Raw genomic sequence first — 20634 nt, 5'->3', positions numbered from 1 at the left:
CGCCCAAGTACATTTATCCTGTTTCAAAGCTATCTTGTCCTGTTACATTTTGTGCTCTAAAGGTACTGGCTAGGTTATTTGAGGTAAGCAAAAGCTCTCCACACCTCACTGCCCAGCATAATGAGTCAGGAAAGTTTTAGAGCACATCTGCTTAAAGTGCTTGAGCGCTTAACTCATTCACACCTGTCTCTGCTCCCAGACATTATTTCAATGATCCATTAATTCAGTTCCTCCCATCTCCTCCCCACGGCCCAAGCACTGGTTTTTTGACGGATGGGGAGGTGGAGAGCAAAGAGCGGTGGCAGAGTTTTATGAATGTTTTCTTCTATGGTGGAGCTGGCAGAAGGAACCTTCTCCTCCCTTGGCCATGCAGATGTAACGACATTGATCTGAGTTACAAACATCCCAGTGTTTATTCTGTTGCTGGGCTCCGCGGTCTGGTCCACTGTGTCGCCCAAGCTTGCACCGTCACTGCAAGAAAAACATCACGGGCTACGTGGGGATCCACGGCAGAGAGAGGAACGGTGCCCAAGTCCCAGGGAGAAGGCTGTACCTCGCCTTCACTGCCCGAGTCCTGCTCCCTCCAATCTTGCTTGCTGTGGTCTGCAAGAAAATGCACAGTGTGATTTCTTTTTTATCTTGTCCCGGGATTTGCTCAAAACTCCACACGCTCCTGGCCTGCTCTGCCCAGGATTACCAGCCTCTTCCTTGATGCAGCTGCCACTGCTCTCTTAATGGCTTGGTCATGCTCTCCTCATCTCCAACCAAACAGCTCTTTAAACCTAAAACAAAAATGATTAGGCAGGCTTAGGAAACAGCAAAAGCTTCAAAGGATTAAATGCTAACGCTTCCTACTACCCTTAGAGAGATCAAACATTCTGCGCTGTTAGCCCTGCAGCAGCAGAAAATGGTACTAAATCTTCCCCAGCAATCAGGGGATTTCAGTGGTGGTGCAGGATTGCATGTAAGGAGGAGCAGGAGACTGATTTATGAGGAAAGATTAAAATGACTCAATATATATCTCTTGGCCAAGCCACTGCTAAGGAGCAATGTGACAACCGTGCAGAAGAACCTGAAGGGCACAAAGAACACAGAGAGGATGGAAAAGTTTGTGGTGGTGTAAAGGTCCGTGACGGTAGAAATGACTCAAAATGTGGGGCGATGATAGAAATGACTCAAAATGTGGGGCGATGGTAGAAATTACTCAACATTTTGGGGATCATGATGTGGCGGCAGGAGGCTGAGGGTCAGTGATGGCTGCAGACGAGCACCATCACCTCATGGCTGCAAAGTCATTCCCATCCCCTAATTCCCATCCCTGCAATCCTGGGGCTTAAACCCTAGTGAAATCACTGCAAGTGAAACCGCTAATACCTGGGCTTTTTTTAAAAAAAAATCCATTTTGGCGAGCTGACACCAAGTAGAAGAGCTCTTTTTGGGAAACGCTGAATTAAGGACTTTGGAAATTCACGGGGGGAAGGATATGCCATTCTCCCATCGATAATAAAAGCAAAGCAAGCGATGAGATTGCTGAAGAGGAGGGTGATTAATCTCCTCCAAGAGTTCCCGCAGCGGATAAATTTAAGGCTACAAAGTGGGGTTTCCGCCGGTCTCTACGGGGCCCGGGGGGGGAGAGGGGCCGGACGGGGCCTCCGGCCCCGTCCGGCCCCTCTCCCCTCCGGGCCCCGCGGGGAGGACGCAGGCCCCCGCCCGGCCCCGGCCCCTCCTCGCCGGGCGCTGCCCGCCTGACGCCTCCCCCGGCCGGCGCGGCCATGGCGGCGCGGCGGCGGCGCTGAGCGACGCGGGTATGGCGGGTCCTGGCGCGGCCCCTCCGCGCCTGGCTCTGGCCCTCGCCGCTTTAGCAGCGTTGGTCGCCGTTAAGTATTACCGGGACGCTGAGGCAGCCCGGCAGCAGGTAACGGGAAGGGCGAGAGGTGGCGGGGGAAGGAGGAGGGGGACGAACACACGGTCCTGAGGCCGCGCTGCCCCTCATGGAGGGGAGGGAGGGATGAAATGGCGGGCGGACCCGATCGCGCTGCTGTGGGAGTCGGGGGGCGGGGGCGGCCGCGGGGCTGAGGGGACCGCGGGCGTTGAGGCGGTCACCGGGGTTGAGGTGGCCGATACCGGGCTGAGGGGACCACCATGCGGCAGTGGCTGCTGGGGTTGAGGTGGCCACCAGGCCTGAGGTGGCTGCCGCCGTGCTGAGGTGACCGCCACACATCGGTGGCTGCTCGGTTGAGGTGGCCACCAGGGTTGAGGTGGCTGGCGCCAAGCTGAGGGGACCACAGAGCTGTGGTAGCTGCCACTGGGTTGTGGTGGCCACAGGGCGTTGGTGGCTGCAGTCTTGAGGTGGCTGCCGGGATTGTGGTAGCCACCGCCAGGCTGTGGTGACTGCGAAGCCATGATGGTCACCAGCTAGGCTGTGGGGACGACCAGGTATCAGCGGCTGTGGGGACGACCAGGTATCAGCAGCTGTGGAGCTTGAGCTGGCCACCGCCACGCTACGGGGACCATGAAGCTGGGGCAGCCACTGCCAAGGTTGTGGGGACAACCAGGCATCAGCGGCCATGGAGCTTGAGGTGGCCACCGCCAGGCTGTGGTGGCCACCACCAGGCTGAGGTGACCATTGAGCTGTGCCATTCATCACATGCCAGTAGCTATGGGCTTGAGGTAGCCACTGCCAGGCTGAGGTTTTGTAGAGCTGTGGTGGTCACTGGGCTTGAAGTGGCCACGGGGACTGTGGTGGCCACCACCAGGCTGAAACAGAGCTGTGGTCACCATCAGGCACCGGCAGTGACCGTGCCTTTGAGGCCAGCTGCTCCTGCCAGAAGATGGAGTGAGAGCGGGAGCACCTGCTCTTGGCATAACGCTTCGCAGCTCCTCGCGACGTGGCCTCTGAAGGTGTCTTTCCTTCCTGCTTTATTCCCTGGGAAAAAAGGCCCCAAACTCTCAGAGGGTTGTGGGTTTTTTTCAGACTAGAAATGCAGATCTTGCGTGCCCTGAGCGACTCTGACTGTAGAAGCAGCAAAAGAATGGAGGACGTGAGCTGAAAAACAGGAAGGCTTTTTTTTTTTACGGGTTTTGTTGTGGGGTTTTTTTTTCTAAATTAGGCTGATTGACATTGTTTTTGATTGTAATCCATAGAATTCAAATGACTGCTGTGTGCTTTGGAGAAAGCATACTTTTGTTAAAGGTCGTGCTCCCCTGGCTCTTTGCTTTGGCATGTGTCCTTGCACGTCTGAAAAGGTTCACAGAAAAGAGCAGACTTCTTGTTCTTGATATTTCTATAGTAAAAAGTGTTTTTAAAGGATGCCTCTTCTCTTTGTCTCTTCTTGCATTGCAAAAAGGGGAAGATGGCTCAAACCAGTTAATGAGAAGAATTCTTCCGACAGGGACAGAAGGGTCAGCACAGTCCTTCACAGGCTGGCTGAGAGGACCTCAGCCCTGCCTGACAAAAAGCCAGGTCTTCTGGAGGTTTTGTTTTTCCTGGAGGACAGGCAGACGGCTGTGACTGGGCACTGCTGGAGAGGAGAACAAAATGTGAACAGCCCAAGGTTTTTATTTTTCCTTCGTCTTGCTTGAAACATATGTCTTGCCTCTTTCTATGGAAATGTTTATTTAGCTAAACAACCCACAAGCAGGTGGGAGAAGAAAACTCTTTGTGAAAACCACAACTCTCCTCCTCTACAAAAAGACTGAAAAAGCTCAGTCTTACTCCTCTGGCACAAACAGGGAAACTTTTTATTTCTTATAATCCCAGATTAGAAAGAAAAAAAGAAAAACACCACAAGCTCTGAAGAGCTTTCTTTAACGTGAATGTTATCAGAAAGCAAAAGGCCAAGCCCTGACATCTCTCTCCCCTTTCCAACATAATTTTTGTCATCCCTTTTGACTGAGTGCAGCAGGACTGGTGCGTGCTCTGCAGAAGTCTTTGTTCCTCCATGGCTGGGATCTTATCTCTGGCCGGGTGGGTCCCTGCGGTCCCGGTGTGGGTGAGGCTGTGCGGAGGGGCTCGTGCGATGCTGCCGCTGAGCTGCCATGCTTAGTGAGTGTAGAAATGAATGTTTCCGAAGGGAGCGATCTGTCCTGCAGGGTTGTGCAGAACTGATGCACTGTGCCAGTACTGCCTGGAGCACGCCTTTGCTGGAGAAGTGGCTGTTTTAACTAGCTCTGGGGAGGGCAGCGTTGTCTGGAGCAGGCAGGAGCAGGCAGTATTGTCTGGAGCAGGCAGGAGTGGGCAGTGTCGTCAGGAGCGGGCAGTATTGTCTGGAGCAGGCAGGAGCGGGCAGTGTCGTCTGGAGCAGGCAGGAGCCCGGTACCAATCCTATTAGCAGGGAGGCTGCGTTCAGCCGGCTGCTGGCATGCGTGTGAGATGTGCTCACACATAAGTTGCTTGACCGCAAAGCTACCATATCTCTGGCCAGTTACGGTTGTAGGAATAATTATCTGATGGTTCTGCAGCTGATGGTTTTTCATTGCTTAACCCATGTGAAAGTGCAGGCTGAGGGGATGGGAGCGTGCTCTCAATTTAGATTGATTTTTGGATGCTAATGTCCAACACCAGGCACCCAGATTCTGCCCTTCACGTTCTGCTGTCTTAGACGCAGTCAGAGACGTTCTTCTGTATGTGTGGGGTATAACTGTTTCTCTTTCTGCCTTCAGCCCTGTTAAGTAAACGATCATGACTTTTTGCTAATACTACAGCAGCAGGCAGTCTAACCAACTAAAAACTTTGTCGCTTATTTGCCTCCCGTCCCTTGAGGTCCGTGTCTGTGAAGTGCAAAAAGAAGAGAGACTCTAAAAGATTCATCAGCAGGGAATCGCTGATGCGCTGTGGAGAGGACTAGGAAATGGACTGTCTCTTCAGAGCTCAGTACGCATCCAGGACAGCCTCCTCTGCAGAGGAGGAAGCCATCGTGCGCTCCCTGCACGCTTCCCTGCACCGTGAGCCGGCTCCCAGACACTGAGCGATCACACGTGCCCTTACGAGGTTAATGCATTACGTGCCGTGCACAAGCAAGATCGAGAGCCGAGAGGGGTACTGAAGCCTGGCCCAAGGCTTCATAACATGAGCCTGGCACCTGGCTGTTGGGGAACAGGGCAGTTGCTCAGGAAAATGTTGTTATCTATTTACAGGGCCAAGGATGTGCATCCCCATCCATTTGGGGAACAAAGGCACAGTTTTGGCCCCAGGAACGTGGACAGTCTGAAGTGGGTTGTTCCTGTGCATAGATAAATGAGCATCTTGTTCCTTCATTCCTTTTTTCAGCTGTATAGTTCCTGCGCACTCTTCTCCTTGTCTTTCCTCAGCCATGTCTGTGTCCAGATCTCTGGTTTGTATTCCAGGGTCTTTATTTCTGTCTGTCTCGGTCCTGAAACTGCCCTGGAAGGCTCTTAAGTGCTTTTGTTGCTGCAGTTGACAGGAGCAAAGCCTTCCAGGCTGTATTAGTGCTGCTTCAGGCTGGCAGGCAACAGATGGAAAATAAACTAGTTCAGGAGCTCTGGGGATGGTAATGGTGCTGCAGGCAATAGAGAATAAACACGGTTAAACAGCAGAATACAGAGTATTTATTCTTGCAGCTTTAGGCTTTTACGGGGGTGGCAGGGGAAGCTGCCCCCAATGATAGTTCACAGGGGATGTGGTGCAGGCTGGCTGGCAGTGATGTGGCTTGTCTGACTTGCTATGTCTCTCTCTTCCTCTCACACCAACGTGGAGCTCTCTTCTTCTGCCTACAAGTTGTCCCTTTCCCTTCAGTGCCGAGTGCTGCGGAGTGCAAATGACCAGGAGAATCTAGAGCCTTTCTGGGGCTGCTCCAAGGGAGACATTGCGTTTCAGTGGTGTTTTCCACTGGATGTTCTCCGTGTGGACTTCGCAGAGGGAGAAACTGAGGCACAGGGTGGCTGGGATCGTGCAGAAATTTCTGGAGAAGACCATGAGATTTGTGGGTCCCCAGTGTATGGCTGAATGGGTAGGCAGTGCTCCCTGCGGAGCAAGGGGCCGAAATGCTCTGTCCGGTCCTGAGGCTGGAGACCTGGAGGGGAACCAGACTAGAGCACAGCAGTTGTGCACGGTAATGCTGACGTGGATCTCAGCAGGGGTTTAAGTTGCTTTCTGCAGAGTTACGAGAGCTCAATTAATTTCCTTTGTGTTTTCATAATGTGGATAGTCATGTATTTGACTGCCTTTGTTTCACTGCGCATCAGTTAATTACAGAAATCACAATCTCCAGGTGCTCTGAATATCTGCAGGTTTAGGACTAACTATCCGTAAAAAGTTGGAAATTTTTGTGACAAAAGACTTTGAGGCCGACTCTGAGCAAATGATTCAGTTTGAATTACTCAGCCAGATGTAGTTTTAATATGCTCATGCCAACAGTTCCTGGACACCGATCCCTATTGTAAATAGCACAAAATCCTGCCAAGGGGCGTTAATCTTTCAATTTGATGGCTGTGTTTGTGTGCTGTAAAGAATGCAGATTAACTCTGAAGTTGAGAGGGGCTGGAGTGAATTTCTGCAAGAGGTTGGAATGAAATCTCACGTGCCTCTTCTTCCCGAACTAGGAGCTGGCACTGAAGTCTTTGGGAAGTGAGGGGCTGTTTCTCTTTTCTTCTCTGGACACAAACAACGACCTGTACCTCAGTCCGGAAGAGTTCAAGCCGATAGCTGAGAAGCTGACAGGTAGGTATCTGTCTACCTTGCAGAGCTCTCTCTGCACAGACCAAGCAAAAGCCAAAGGTAATGCACTCAACAGTTTTTATTTTTTTCTGGGTGCTGTTTTGGGTCTTATTTACATGAAGAGAGGCTGCTAAGCTTTACATGTTTTTGAAAAGGTTTAAGCACTAGACATTACTTTCACAAAGTAGAGTTTTTATAAGACTGAAGATCGCATTGCTGTCCTAGCAAAGTACATAAGATAACTTTGTCTAGAGCTTAAAGGGGATTTGGGGTGGGTGAATGCAACAAATACAGCTCAGGCCAGGCTAGGCCAAAACTATTAGAGAGTCGCAGCATCTCATTCATATGCTCCTCCGGCTGTAGCAGTCTCTCTCAGATAGCAGTTGTGAGGGATCATGTTTGGAGACTGTATCAGCATGTGGCAAATGTCTCTTGGTGGTGCCAAGCAGGAAGAAGTGCGGTGATGATAATGTACAGGAGAGCTTGCAGTACAGTCGAAATACAGATAGTTGTTTGCTTGTGCTGTAATGAATTGGCTAAAGCATGTGTTCTGATCCCTGAAATGAGACTGCTTAACTGAGCCACGGGGTTTAGAGAGTTGCCCACTAAAAGGAGGGCTCCCCTTTAATTCATGCAGCCGAAGCTGGTCTCTGGAGTGGGTCTGAGTTCTGCCACTGCATACAGTGTAGCGACAGCTGGGAAGCTCCCAGTGCTCCTGGATTTGCCAGGATAAATGTGTAATCACTTCAGAATTGCTTAAAAGGGGAGGGAGGGAAAACAGCTGCTTAAATTCCTGTCCCTTTGTCTAGGGGTTGCTCCCATCTCAGAATTGGAAGAGGAGGAGACGCCTGATCCAGGCGGGGAGACGTTGTCTGTTGTGGCTAAATTCCAGCCTTTGGTCATGGAAACGATGACGAAGAGCAAAGACGGTTTCTTGGGAGTAGGTATCATGCAGGATGTGTATGGTCAGAAATTCTGGTATAAACACATCCAATGGGCTGGTAACATGACCAGGAAAAAGTTCTAGTGCGTTAGGAGGGAGAGATGGTCTTGCTCAAGCCCATGGGATTTGCTTTGATGAGCAAGCTCACAGCTTTCTGCAGTGTTTTGTTGTTTTCAGTGCACTCAGCAGCACTGTGCCCGAATTAATACGCCCTTCCTGGGCAGCTTGAAGCAAACATTAGAGATGGCTCTCCTGGAGCTAAGTCCAAAAGCAGTGGTGTTATGTGGTATGCTCCCCTCTCTCCCGTTTCCTATTACTCACATAACTGAAAGTTGGCAGAACTATTTGGTGGTGGTTGGGGTGGTAGGAAGAATTTAAAACATGGTATTTTTTTTTCCCCTTCTCCAAAGCCTGCTTACATCCATCAGCACTACTGCACGTTTGAAGAGTCCAGTCTAGGCTCTGATAGTGTCTTTTGTTCACAGATTTCTCATGTCGCTCTGTCTGGGCTGAGGAATTGGACTGCCCCAGCAGCCCCTATGAGCGTGATGCTTGCCAGACAGTTTAAAGCCTTTCTTCCTCCAAAGAATAAACTGGATCTTGGGGATCCGTGGTGGATAATTCCTAGTGAATTGAACATCTTCACTGGGTATCTTTCCAACAACAGATTTTACCCTCCACCTCCCAAGGGCAAAGAGGTGAGATAGGAAACTTAATTTCTGTATGCCTGAGTTTGTATAAATGTTCTGCCTTATAGCCCAGATGAATCGCAGGAGTCCCAAGAGCGGACAAGGCTGTTGCATTATGTCTCCCTGGACTTTCTAAGGGAGCAAAAAGGCTGCAGCGTACAGCCAGGAGCACCGTGTCCTAAATTGGAGATAAAACTGAGAGCAGGCAAAAGCTCTGGGTGTCTGTCATGGCCAGATGAGGCTGACTTGAGTAACTTCATCTTGCTTCGTCTTAAGTGTTTGGGTTTTTAGGCTAGTCTTTCCCAGACAGGGAGGGGAGAGGGTTATTCAGGAAGCACTTGTATGAAGTGATCGTGCCTTGTGGAACAGTTGCCAAGTGCCGCCCCAGAGGTGAGCGTTTCATTGACAAATGAAACGATGTGTATACATAGTTTGTAAAGCCAGGCGTGTATATCGCTCTCCCCGGGGTGCCCGGGTAGGTATTAGTGATCACATAGTTGATATACCTTCGCAGCCTGGTGTGTTTATTGATTGCATACCCACTCTTTCAAAGTCTTAAGTAGTATTGATGGAGGCAGCCTTGTAGATCAGTTTACCGTACTCAGACATTCAACCGACTAGGATGATGGAAACTGGCAAACAATGGGAATAGCATAAAAAGCATGGAAGATGGATTTATTTTTAAAAGCAGTCTCTTGCTTTATCTCCTTGTTTTGTGATTAGGTAGGTCTCTGAGCTAATTTTTAAGTCATAGCAGTTCTCTTGGCTTCCTGATCTGGTGGAGAGTTACTTTGGAACTGCAGCTGACCTGCAGTGAAGGAACTGTTCTCATTTTTGCTCTCTTACAATTCTTCCTCTAGATCATAATCCACAGGCTTTTGAGCATGTTCCACCCACGTCCCTTCGTAAAAACCCGCTTTGCTCCCCAAGGAGCTGTGGCCTGCATCCAAGCCATCAGCACCTTCTACTACACCATAGCGTTCAGGTAAGGCCATGGGTCTGGGGTGTTAGAGGAAGGTTTCGGGGCACTTCTGAATTTGTTCCATATCTCAGAGGAGTGGAGAAGGCTGCTGTGAGCCCATGGCAGAGAGTGTGCCTGTTGTTGCATGTGCAGTCGTGTTCTCAAGCAAGACCAGATGTGTCCTGGCTGGGAGGGAGGTGAAGCAGTTCGAGGAAGAGGGTGGTTCACAGCCAGCTCTTCCCGTGTGTGATGCTTTGCTGATGCCCGAAGAGGGCACCCGTGTTCTCAGTGTCACTGAGGCCCTGGTGAGGCAGAGACTGTTGCCCAGATCCAGGACAGCAGCCTTCCTCCATCACCCTTGTTTTGGAACTACCCCTGGCTGAAAGGGGAGAGTCTGATTAGCACAGAATTGGTTAGATTTTGTTTAATCAGGGAGTGGAGTGCCTTTCCAAGGGGGAGAGTCTGGGGAATTGTTCTCTTGGTTTACTGGGAGTGTTACACACAGCTTTTGTTTGCCTGATCAAGCTGGAAGGCAGGCTGAAGGGATCTTAGTCTGTTCCTGTGTTTCAAGGAATGATAATGTGATTCATCCCTCCTGGATGGACACTTACTGCCCAGTTCCAAAAGGCATCAGTATTGGAGATGATCCTGACCCAGGGGATCTGCTCCAGTTTTTTACCCTCTTCATTGTGTGACATGAAAAGCTTTTTGAACTGAACCTCTGCCCCAATTTAGCTTCATAATTTCTAGTGCCTGGAGGTCGCTTCTCCCTGCTGTCATCTGCAGTGCTTGATCCATTCTCTCCTCCCGGCACTGTAGCTGATGGCTCCTTTCTCATTTCAGGATCCACGCTGAGTTCCAGCTGAATGAGCCACCAAACTTCCCCTTCTGGTTTTCCCCAGGCCAGTTCACAGGTTACATCATCCTCTCCAAGGATTCTTCCCATGTCCGAGAGTTTAAGCTCTTTGTCCCTAACAACAGGTACAGTTGTTTCTCTCTCTTCCTGGGTGCTGAACAGACTTAAGGATTGTTATAAGTGAGGCCCAGTGGAACCCAGGGGCTCTGGGATCCTGTCCTGTGCAGGAGTGGGGGCCGTGTGTGGGGGGAGGCTGGTGGGCTCTTTTTTTATGAAGATATGGGTGCGGTGACAGCTCTGTCCCTTGTGGTATGTGGGCATCCTGGTTCATGCAGGGGAGGCAGATCTGCAGTCTGACCCAAAGCAGGCTAGTTCTGCTCTTTGCTTATCTGTTTTCCCCACATATCCTTCTCTGCCAGCGGTCATCACGGTCATCGTGTCCTCAATTCTCTAGGTACAGTTGCTCCCTAAACTGGTTCTGATGCGATTTTTCAGGAATAGCTCTGTTTATCAACAGGTCTGGGGGGCATCTGGCTTGGAAGAGGCAGGGAAGGACAAGGGCAGAGGAGAGACAGGGGAGAAGCAGGGCAGAGGTTGCTGGGGACATGGAGCATGGGGTTGGGGATGGATGTCCTTGCACAACCTGGCTGCAGCTGGCATGTGCTTCAGCTGAGCGTCCAAGCCTGAGCTGTCCTGTGCCAAACCACTTTAGAGGGAGGTACCTGCAGGCACATGGGAAGACACACGGACATGGGGAATTTAAGTTGTCCTGATACTGCCCTAGAGACAGGTATCAGCTTCTTCGTTAGTAGCACTGCTGCAAGCACTGCTCCCCTTGACCCGTCCCAGCAGTCCCTGGCTGTGGCAGGGACTCTTGCAGATGTCAGATACCTGTTGCAAGCTGCAGAAGGCTCCTCGGGTGTCTGTGATGGATGAGCCCATGTTTTTCAGCCAAGTGCCTGGAAAATCTGAGTGAATTGAGCTTTGCAGTTGCCTGTAAAACTGGCAAATGCACCTCTACTAGTTGCTGAGGATCCCTGACCCATTTCAGGGTCTGATTCGCTCACCAGTAACTGTCCCTTGGTACTTGGAGGATGGGGAGAGATGGGCAGAGTGTGGAGAGGCAGCCCCTGGCAATCCCAGTGCCTGGCTCAAAGCACTGAAGTTCAGCAAAGCCTGATGCTCTTGCTTCAACATATTTTTTGCTTAGTGTTTCACAGGTTAAGGTTTTGTGTGCATAGCTTCACACTAGCTCATTCCTGTTCTCTGGCAAGCAGCTGGAAGCATTTCAGGGAAAGAAGCTTCAAATCTCTTTGCCCATGACGGCTGGAGTGAAAATTCTATTATAACATTACCCTGGCGACTCAATCCCTATGGCTCTGTCAGCACATTTGTTACAGCAAGCAGACACTTACGGCTCTGCCAGCAACTCCTTACAAAAGCCTTTTGCTTCCAAAAAACACTTTTAAAAGTTCAGCAGGATCAGAATGTGCAAGTTAAGTCCTGGAAAGGAAAGGGGAGCAAAGACACCTCTCTCTTCCTTCCTTTGACAGTACTCAAAGGTGTGAGCGCATTCGCCCAGTGTTGGGTGGGTGCCTGGGCCCTGATCCAGCAGAGTTGCTGCTAGTGTTGCTGGTCTTGTGCAGGGAACACAGTGATCTCCAAGGAGCCAGAGGCTCTGGGCTTCAGTGCTGACCCTGCAAGAGGAGCACTGGATGTTCTCATTCGTTTGGGGTTTCCCATACACAGCTTTCGCCTTGGATGACTCTAAACACATTGGGTTCACCTTGCAGGTCTCTGAACGTTGATATGGAGTGGCTGTATGGGGCGAGTGAAAGCAGCAACATGGAAGTGGATATCGGTTACCTGCCTCAGGTCTGTAGTCACTCTCAGTCCTCTGTGTGCGTACAGCATCTCAGCAGCGATATATGCTGCCATGCCCCTAAACTGTATAACCTCAGTTATCCCTGTTCTTTAGAGCTTTCTCTTGAACATTTCAATATAACAATATAATCTCTGTTGATCTGTGTATGTCCTCTGCAGCTGTGTGGCTCCCTGTTGCCAGTTCTTGTGATATTTTATTTTTTCCCGCTTTGTGGGTTGAATCCTAAGCTCCTGGAGTTATGTGACTTTTTCCATTTTTAAAAAGTTGTCTGACAGGCTGGAGCGGGGGGGAAGATTAGGAGCTGAACCCAGGCCCTGAGCCCAGAGGGGTGTATGACCAACAGTGTGTCTGAATTTAGAAACTGCATGAGGTTATTCCTCTATTTTGTGGTAATCCCAGCTTTTGGGACAGGAAACATAAGTCAGGATTTTGAATGCCTGAATTTAACAGTCCCATTTTCTCCTAAACTAGATCCATGTTTCTTTTTAATTGCCAAAAGTCAGGAAAAGAGACTTAAAAAATCATTTCAGATGTACCAGAACACTGAACTACAGGGAAGCTCCTGAACAGCTTTCCCTGTTGCACCCTCTTGTGGCTAGCCACGGGCTGTGTAAGGGCTGTGCTGGTGATGCGAGCAGGAGCTTCAGACTAGCCCTGCAGGTCCCAAGGATTTTAAGATCTGGTGTCCCACAGTCAAAAATCTCCACTGGGAAGGTGGGAACATGGAGTGAACACATCTCATGCATTTCCAATCTAGCGAGCACAGTCAGACAATAACTGATGGAAATATAAAGTTGCTTTCCTGCTATTCCCCAATAAAACGCATGTGCAACTGGTAAAGTGCAGTTCTAGGAGACAATAGATCAAGCGGTATCTTCATTAGAAGCTGCACAGTTTTATTTTGCACCTTTATCCTGTCCTGGAGTACAGAAAAACCAGGAGTGGGATGTTTGCACTGTCCAACTCAGCCTGTTCTCCTGCAGATGGAGCTGGAATCAACAGGGCCTTCAATCCCCTCTGTGATCCATGATGAGAATGGAAATGTGATTGACAGCAGGGATCCCTCAGGGGAGCCCATTCAGTTTGTGTTCGAAGAGATAACCTGGCAGCAGGAAATCCCCTGGGAAGAGGCAGCCCAGAAGCTGGAAGTGGCCATGTATCCATTTAAGAAGGTGAGGAAGGGACCGGGCTCTTCCGTGGCACATTTATTTGGGGCAGGTCATCTTCACTGAGATGTCCAGCCACCTCGAGGACCAGCAGAAACCAGAGGCCACAACCTGAGCAGCATTCAGAGTAGTGTGAGGGTCTCCCAGCTCAGCGTGTGCCTCCCAGGCACTGCATGTGTGGCTTGATGGACTTCCAGTTTCCAGATGAGGGAGTACAGCATCTCTGAAAGGCCATTTGGGGTCGCAGAGCAGCACAGGCAGGAGCAAAGCCTAGATGTCACGTGTCCCAGGCTTGTATTGTAAATGTAGGCTCATCCTTCCTTCCTCTTATCAGTAGCAGCTGACGTGATTTCTGAGTGAAGCAGGTAATCGCGCTGCTTACAAATGGTTTTCCTCTGGCGTTACTTTTGCAACATTCAGCTACCTTTGGACCAAGCTTTCCTTATCAGCAGAAAACACACAATCCGCCTGTGCCTCTGCATCCTGCAGTGAGACACAAATTTATAGCATTGGGTGACCCAAACTATATAATATGCCAATAGCCTGTGGAGCAGATGGCTACTGCCTGTCACTGCTTCCTTGGCTGAAGGGACACGTTTCAATGGCTGCCTCCTTGTGCCTGAGCTTACAAATGTCCCTTTCAGCTGCCAAGATGTTAATAAAGTTTCCTTCATTTGAGCGATTGGAACAATCTCTATGCAGGGTCCCTCACAGCCAGTTTTTAGGCCATTTCAGTGAGGTTTTGTAATAAATATCTCAAGGCCAGATTTCCCAGGCTGCTGAGGTGTGTTTGCAGACACCCTGCCCACAGTTGTGCAGATGCTCTCTGCAGTGTGTAAAGATGGGGCTCTGCAGGTGCTGGTAACAGCCCACATGCTGTGAAGGGCTCGCTACAGTCTCACCGGGAGATGAAATTGTCCCTGGGGAGAGCAACACAGTTGTCATTTGGTTTAATCTGCAGGATCTACTGGAGATTAAACTCTGTGTGTGTCACCTGTGGGATGTGGCAGGTCTGATTCCTTCAGACCCTGCTCGTATTTGAGATGGGCTGTTCTGTGCCTATTTCTCAAGCTGTCTCTCTGCCTCCAGGTCTCCTATCTTCCCTTCACACAAGCTTTTGAGAGAGCAAAAGCAGAAAAGAAGCTGGTGCACTCAATCCTGCTGTGGGGTGCCCTGGACGACCAGTCCTGCTGAGGTGAGGACATTCCCAGTGTGGCTGGAGGAATCATGTGTCTCCTTCAGGCTCTGAGAAGAGCTCGGGGTCAGGGAGCTGGTCAAGAGCTGGTGGTAAATGTTGTGTTATTTGTTTTGGCACTGAAGACGCTGAATAGAAAAGGGCTGGAAGTGGGGAATTACTGATCAGAGCTGAGGTGGCAGGATCAGATCTGTTTGAGACAAGCCCTAGACCAACTTGCTAATTCAAGTGCCTTTGTCAAGGTGGAGGCATGGGTCTGGTCTTTCTCTTTTCTTTTCCCCTCTCAGTCTGCTTGGGTAGAGGCAGCATCTGCAGGGTGAAAGGGACACTGCTCTCTGCTTTGTCCCTGACACCTGCACAGGAGAAGCCAGAGCCAGATGTGGGCTTGGGGTTGTCCTGGTGTGTAGCTGTTTCCCCCACACACCCCTAAGAACTTGCATGCCACATTGAGCAGGAGTGATGGGTGGGAGAGGGGCAGATATCTTTAGTCGTGTCTGCCCTTAAAAACTCTCCAGCGTGTATGGACTCTGCTCGGCATGAACAGCAAGAGGCACTCGGGGTGGATCCGCAGGGCCTGATCCTTTCCTAAATGCACCACACCAGTCAGCCTCCATGGCAAGCTTGTCGTGGTCCTTCTGTGGCCTTGCAAGTGGCTGGGGCCCGCTCTGTTGAGTCTTCTCTGCCAGCAGCACACACGGGAAACAATAAGCTGTGGAAAACTACCCACAAAGGAGAAAAAAGACAGTGGGCTGGGCTGGGGGGAGCCTGAGCCAGCTGCCCCAGCAATCAGAGCGGTGGCATCGTGGTGGCATCAAACATGGCAACAGTCATCTCAGGAAACACAGCAAACCACTGTCTGCCTCTCTTCCTATAACAGGTTCGGGGCGAACTCTCCGGGAGACCGTCCTGGAAAGTTCGCCCATCCTCGCTCTGCTGAACGAGAGCTTCATTAGCAGCTGGTCGCTGGTGAAGGAGCTGGAAGAGCTGCAGGTGAGTGTTGCAGCCACATCTGCCTTCTTTGCGTTCGGTGCTGGTGAACGCAGACGGTGCTTGGCACGGGGGTGCCAGCAGGAGCGGGGAGCTCACACCTGTGCCAGTGGGGGATTTCGGTTCCAAGCCTTCCATGTCCTAGCGATTGCAGGGGCCAAGCAAACACCAGATGGAGGCAGGCTAAGAAAATGGCACAAAGACCCCCTTTGCTCTGTCATGGTGCCAATTTTAAAAGCTAAACCAGATGCTTCACTGCGAGATAGCCCCATCCAAGGCCATTTGTGCCATCAACAAACTGATTTCTCTGTAACCCAGGGAGCAACGAAATATTGTCTGAACCCTGAGTCTCCTGATTGCACCTTTCGCCACTTATGAGCCTGTCTCTGGGCCTATGCTGTCAGCTGGGGTCAGTCACAGAGCTGGAGACTTTGGGAAAAGCTGGGATCAGACTGTTGGTGTGCCTGGGAACGGCCAGTGATGGGGTGATTGTATTGTTTGGGGAGAAAATCTACAGCTGAAATGTGAGAGGGAGACTGACTGGAAGGGAATAGTAAAGCAGATCGTGAGAATGGAACCAGTTACCACCATGCCGCAAAGCAGCTCTTCGGTCCCTCCCTTCCTCCTGTGTTCGGTGTACTCCTCCTGTGCCGTTCTGCTAGTTTTGGTGTGCGCAAACATGTTTCTTTGGGGTCTCCTTACAGACCAACAGAGAGAATGAGTTCTACAGCAAGCTGGCAGACCTGCACCTGGAGAAATACAACTTCCCCGTGGAGATGATCATCTGCCTCCCCAACGGCACGGTGGTACGTTCATTACCGCTTCAGCTGGGCTGCGCTCTTCCCATTAGAACGTGTTCTCTTCAGGGTCATCTGCAGACCCTGAAGTGAGTGTCTGCTCCCCCAGCCGTTCCCCGGCTCCTCGAGCCTTTGTGGGGCCGTAGTCCCTCATGGCGCTGTGCTCTCAGGAATGCTGTGGCAGGCAGACAGCAGCTCTACCAAGAAATCTGAAAGAAAAGTCTTTTGATTCAGAGACAGAACAACAGCAGCTCTGGGCAGAGGGGGGAAACAATCAGACTTGAACCAAATGTGTGCCTGTGATTCCTCATTGTCCTTGGTTGGAGCCAGTGACCTTTGGGAAGCCATCGTAGCTTGTTTCCTGCACCCATTGTCCCTTGCGCTCGTGCTTTGGAGAAAATCTCTCCTTATCAGCACCCTCTAGCACATTTATCTTTCTCCTGATTCCCCAAGTTTGTCACAGCAGATCAGCCATTAGCAAGTCCACATGCTTTTGCTCAGCTGTGCTCCCCAACAGCCCCCCCGCCTTGGATTTGAAGAATGACAACAGTTCCTGACACTCGACACTGTGGTGCTTTGCTGTCTGTCAGCGGCCAGGCTGTCTATATTGGAGGATCCTGCCAGGGCTAATCTGATTGTGCCCCACACTTGCCAGATATTAGCTAGTAACACATGCGGTGACTCCTTGCTGTCTCTTTCGTGACTCTCCTCCAGATGAGGCCGTGGGCTGGTTAGCAGCCTCAGCTCAGCCTGTCGAGGTTGCTGTGTTCAGTGGCCACACGTCCTCCTTTCCCACCTCCATGGCAGAGCGGAAGGCACAGAGGCATTTGAAGCTCAGGTGCTGGTCTTGCAGCTACGCTGGGCTGAGAGCACGCGCCCCAGCAATCAGCATGGTCGGGCAGCCATCTCCCCAGCCCTTGCTCAGAGCTAGGTTTTATGCCTGTGTGATTTTTCCCAAATTGCCTTCATCTTCTTCTTAACCTGAGTGAGGGGTCAGCACTCTTGGGGGAAGAAACAGACCATTGTCTTCTACACATCTTTCTCTGACTGTAAAATGCAAGCCTGAATCCCAGATGCTGAATTAGCATTTGCAAAGTATTAGAGATTCTTTAAGAGTTGTTACAGTCTTGTCGCCTATGTCCTGGATAGAGGCCAAGGCAGTGGTTGGGGAATTGTTCTGGCCTTTAAAGTCTCCTCTCCTTGTCTGTTTTCTTTCCCAGGTTCACCATATCAATGCCAACTACTTCCTGGACATTACTTCTATGAAGCCTGAAGATGTTGAAAGTAGCATCTTTAGTTTCTCAACCAATTTTGAAGACCCTTCTACTGCAACTTACCTCCAGTTCTTGAAGGAAGGACTGCAAAGAGCAAAACCATACATGCAGACCTAAAAACAAAGGCACCTGAATGCCCCACAGAGATGGCCAAAGACTTCAGAGATCTATTTTGATTACAGCAATTCTTCCTCATCTTTGTGGCAGACGATGTTAAGATGCAGACAGTCCCAGGACTGGGACTGGCTTTGCTCTGGATGTTGGTCTGAGGCTAAGTTTCAAGTGATACCAGTTTACATAACCTGCCCTTTTGTGTTCAGGCAAATTTTTACAGGAGTGAAAATACTTGAATCTATAAACATTCTCGGTGTGTACACCTTGGTTTGCCACTCACCCTCACGTTTTTCCAGCTCCTCTTCAGACTCTGTGGTGAAACTCGTGTAACAGCTATACCAAGCATCACCCAGAAACCCCTGATCTCAAGGACTGGACCGTGTGTTGAATCGTGGAGAACAGCATTGCCATTACGACCGAACACTCGTGGTGAGCGCCTGTGCCCTGAGGGCGAAGGCGCAGAATCCAGCGCAGGTGGGACGCTCCTTCCTGGTATCCGGTGTCCTCCACATCTCCTCGCCAGCGGCAGCTCTGAGCTGTCACTGCCCCGTGGCTTGGATGCCAGCTCTTCACGATGGCATATATTGACAGCAGTGGCATAACGGGACTGTAGCTGGTAATGTGTAGACATGAAAGTAAGAGGTTCGAACTGGAGGCACGAGCTCTGGAGTAGCCTCCTCCCAGCACGCTGTGTGATGTGGTGGGAGAGCAGTCTCGCTTATTCAGGTTCTTTGCATCTGAGGGAGGTGCTGAGGTTGACACAGTGAAATTAGGAATGGAGACGAGGGCGTTAGAGGTATGGCGCAGCTCAGAGACGTCAGGTGTGGATTCCCTCGCGGGGGTTAGGGGCCGGAGCCCCTGTTAGTTCCACCAGTGCACTACGTGCGCTGCAGGCTACAGGACACAGTACTGAGCAGTGCCCCCACCCCATTCAGCCCAGGGCCGCTCCCACCCCACCTGCTTTGAGAGCTTTGTTCTCCCACTGTCTCCTCAGAGTTGGTGAAATGCTCCGTCCTTGTTTGCTCTGAGCTTCCAAGTCACACTGAATGATGAACCACGATGAAGTTCCCTTTGGGAACGGGAGGTTCAGCATGCCCTCAGAGCATTAACTGGTTGAGAACTGAGCAGTTTTAAAAGCCAGCAGTACTGAAGAAATTTTCAGGAGATTTTTCCAAAGAAATTGTTTGGACAGAACACCATTGTCCCTTATCCGTAACCACCCTGAGCAGTTGCTCCTACTCTCTACTGATGCCTGGCTACAGAGTGAGCGTAACTTGGAGAAGGAAAGGTTAAATTAAACGGGTTTTAAAGCATATTCCTGTAGATAGGTGAGGAGACGAAGCATCTTCAGTGGATGGCTCTAAACAGCCATGGTTGTTGATGCTTTTGCTGCTCTCTGAAGCACAATTTTGTTGGACCAAATCAAACGGGAGGAAAAGCTGGTTTTTTGGAAGGGGTATTTTCATTCCTGGGCTCCAGGACCTGGGAGGAACCTGGGGGTCATGATTACCCTGTCCCCACCCTGCCCCAGCCCTCCTGTCTGTATCCGTGGCTGGAGACAGAGCTTAGATGGACTTCTGGGCTGAACCAGTGTAGCTTCACTAATTGCTCTAGTGAGATTAATTACCCCTGGGATGTTTCTCAGTATCAGCTTTATAACTATGCATTAGCTCTGCACTTTTCTAGCACTCCAAGGGGCCTGCAGTAATGACAGGCTTGGATCTGGCAGCGCTTTCAGCTGCGGAAAGTGCCAAAGCCTCCAGGCAGCGTTCGAGACCGAGCTCCTGTCGCACCAGCGGTCTCATCCCTTCAGGGGACTTTGGCCTGAGCAGAGAGCGGCAGAGAAGACCGAGTGCCTGCCTTCCCCCGGCTCCTTGGGAGGCACAGCCGCAGTGTACATCTGCCTTTCTGACTTTTACAAAGCTTGATGTGAGGTATTCTTGTCACATCTTTCCTGAGCCCCTTGATCAGGGGCTTCAGACTTCGAAGTGGTGCCTGTCAGTTTGCTCGGGTGGAGAGTTCATTCCATTTGTTTTCCTTCCCACCGGTTTTGCAGCAGAAGGGGCCGGCAAGGGCAGTGGCTGAGCACGAGCACGCAGGGATTGCTTTTATCTTTCAAGGCTTGGAAAAATAGGCACAGCAGCGGTTCTGCAGGGCTGGGGGAGCCCCTCTCCTTGTGCCGCGCTGAGGCTGGGAGTTGCAAGGGGCAGCGTCACTCGTTTGATCCTGCAGATGCAGAGCTCCCTGGCAGAGACGGTGCCTGCGATAGTCCCACACGCAAGTAGTGCCCGTGCCTGAACCTCCGGTGAGCCCGGGCTCGCACGAAGCCTTCGGCATGCCTGAAAGTACCTTGTTTTTTCTCTCGTGAACCGCTGGGCTCTTGCAGCGCTGCCCGGAGCCACCTCTGAGCACCCCTGGGCTGTTTGAGCTCGGGGTGAGGGGGGTTAGTCTGGCGGTGGCAGAAGGAGCCCAAACAGCCACCCCCAAGGCTGGAGCAGTCTGGGGGGCCGGGGGGACTCGACTGTCCCCCCCGATAACCCATTAACTGCAAACCTAATTGATCCGTCACTACCCATTTGCTGCCGTGGGTGAGCTGTGGATAGAAGCTGTCGCCTGAGGCTTTTATTAATCCGTGCCAAGCTTTTTATCTCCTATTTGTAAACTTGCTACGTTTTTTTTCCGATGGGTTTGTGGTACCTCGGGGGGGAGGAGGTGCTGCTTTTCCCCACCTCCTGTGCTTTGTGACGCTCTGGTCTGAAACCCACGCCGGGTCAGGGCCGATGTTTGTCAGCGAGGGTCCGGGGGGAAGCAGCCCCGCGCGGTTCGGTGCCGGTTGGCGTGACGGGCCCTCGGGCCCGGCTGTAGCTGCACTCGTTAAACCCGTCCCACCACCCTCGGCCTCCTGCAGTTCTTGCCGCCGCCGGGGCGGGCGGGGGGCGGCGGGGCCGGGTTTGGGGGAGCGGGGAGGTGGGAGGGGGGCGGCGGGAATGGGTCGGTGTGAGCAGGGGGCGGCCTGTCCTTCACACCGGGGCTCCCCGCGGCACCGTCACCCTCGCGGCCCCACACGCCATTACCCCCCTTCGCGCCCCGG

General features: G+C 51.4%; 1 protein-coding gene across 3 annotated transcripts; it reads left to right on the top strand.

Annotated features, from left to right (window-relative positions):
- Positions 1-1726: 1726 nt before the first annotated feature.
- SELENON (selenoprotein N) lies at positions 1727-20436 on the top strand. Of its 3 annotated transcripts, XM_072885030.1 has the most exons (13): positions 1777-1915; positions 3348-3554; positions 6562-6679; positions 7486-7616; positions 8105-8317; positions 9169-9293; positions 10113-10250; positions 11919-12000; positions 12994-13182; positions 14266-14371; positions 15249-15361; positions 16063-16164; positions 17376-20436. In XM_072885030.1, exons 4-13 carry the CDS (start codon positions 7578-7580, stop codon positions 17544-17546), a joined length of 1278 nt encoding a protein of 425 aa, XP_072741131.1. In that variant the 5' UTR covers positions 1777-1915; positions 3348-3554; positions 6562-6679; positions 7486-7577; the 3' UTR covers positions 17547-20436. The 3 variants fall into 3 exon arrangements, with proteins under 3 accessions (XP_072741129.1, XP_072741130.1, XP_072741131.1); XM_072885028.1 differs by lacking the exon at positions 3348-3554 and having other exon boundaries at positions 1727-1915; positions 6562-6736; XM_072885029.1 differs by lacking the exon at positions 3348-3554 and having other exon boundaries at positions 1729-1915.
- Positions 20437-20634: the final 198 nt, after the last annotated feature.

The sequence above is a fragment of the Ciconia boyciana genome, chromosome 21, assembly GCF_034638445.1.
Source record: "Ciconia boyciana chromosome 21, ASM3463844v1, whole genome shotgun sequence".
NCBI classification, from domain to species: Eukaryota; Metazoa; Chordata; class Aves; order Ciconiiformes; family Ciconiidae; genus Ciconia; species Ciconia boyciana.
This window is presented reverse-complemented; position numbering and strand designations above follow the sequence as displayed.